Source organism: Stegastes partitus, unplaced genomic scaffold (assembly GCF_000690725.1).
Source record: "Stegastes partitus isolate 25-593 unplaced genomic scaffold, Stegastes_partitus-1.0.2 Scaffold515, whole genome shotgun sequence".
NCBI classification, from domain to species: domain Eukaryota; kingdom Metazoa; phylum Chordata; class Actinopteri; family Pomacentridae; genus Stegastes; species Stegastes partitus.
This window is the reverse complement of record NW_007578246.1, coordinates 156,226-157,323: the sequence shown is the minus strand read 5'-3', so window position 1 is coordinate 157,323 and position 1,098 is coordinate 156,226. Positions and strand designations below refer to the sequence as shown.

At 41.6% G+C, this 1,098-nt stretch overlaps 1 protein-coding gene across 1 annotated transcript in view; it reads left to right on the top strand.

Moving 5' to 3' along the window:
- Positions 1-533, top strand: part of ppic (peptidylprolyl isomerase C) — an 8,701-nt gene extending 8,168 nt beyond the window's left edge. Inside the window, exon 5 of the mRNA XM_008287706.1 lies at positions 245-533. Within this exon, the coding sequence (XP_008285928.1) occupies positions 245-373 (129 nt within the window). The 3' untranslated portion in view covers positions 374-533. The remainder of the gene's footprint in view (positions 1-244) is intronic.
- Positions 534-1,098: the final 565 nt, after the last annotated feature.

Here is a 1,098-nt window from a genome sequence, read left to right as displayed (position 1 = left end):
TCTTTAGCTGTTTTTGAAAGTTCTTGAGCAACAACATCCAAAACTTTCCAGTAATCTTTTTTACACGGCTGACGTCAACCAGCTACACCTCTTGGTAGCTCTCGTCACATGTTGTCAAAGACGATGGACGATCCTTCGTCTTCGTACGAACATTCGTCGTAGAGAACGATGCATGCAGCTGATATAAAACCTGATGACTGCATCCAGTGTTGTCTGACCTGCTTCTGTTTTCCCGTTTCCTCAGTCGGTGGTTCACACCATCGAGCTCCAGGACACCAACGACAGGAACCTGCCGTACACCGAGTGCGTGATCGTCAACAGCGGCCGGATCCCCGTCAAGGAGCCCTTCGTGGTGGAGGTGGAGGGCTGGTAGAGCCGCCTGACAGGAAACATGAGCGTACACCGGCGGTCGATCGGGAGTCACACTTACAGCGTGCCAAATTCACATTTACACTGCTTTAGCATGTTAGCATCCTGATGCTAGCATGTTAGCATGGAGGTGACGGTCATTTCTTATAAAAAAATATCTGAGTTTAAGTTCTGACATCAAAACATTTTTTATTAACTTGAGGAATATATGTTTTTTTTTTGTTTTTTTTTTAACAAATTCAGATTTACAAGCAAGCTAATGTCAAGAACAACTGGGAGTATGGCACCACTGTAGCTAATGTTAGCAAAGGCATGCTAATATTGGCTACCTTTGGAGCTTGTTAGCATGCTCCGTGGTCGTCATCAGAAGTCCCATATGCAGCGTGTCACATTCACATTTACAGTTCATTACTTTAGCATGTCAACATAATAATTAGCATAAAGGAATTTAATTCATTTGTATTTTTTAGTGACACCACAATAATAACTTTTTCTTATTGCTAACTTGAGGAATGTTTTTCAAACAACTCAAAGTTAACAAGCAAGCAAACGCTAAAAAAACACGTTAAACTTTCAATTTGAAGTTGAATTTTGTCTGAGGACAAGAACCACTTCAGTGAACCATAACCCTAAACAACATGCTAACGTGCTAAGTGTGATCAGGCAACACACTAGCTAATGTTGGCATGCTAACATGTGCCAAAGGCTAACAATGCAGGCCTAAATTTA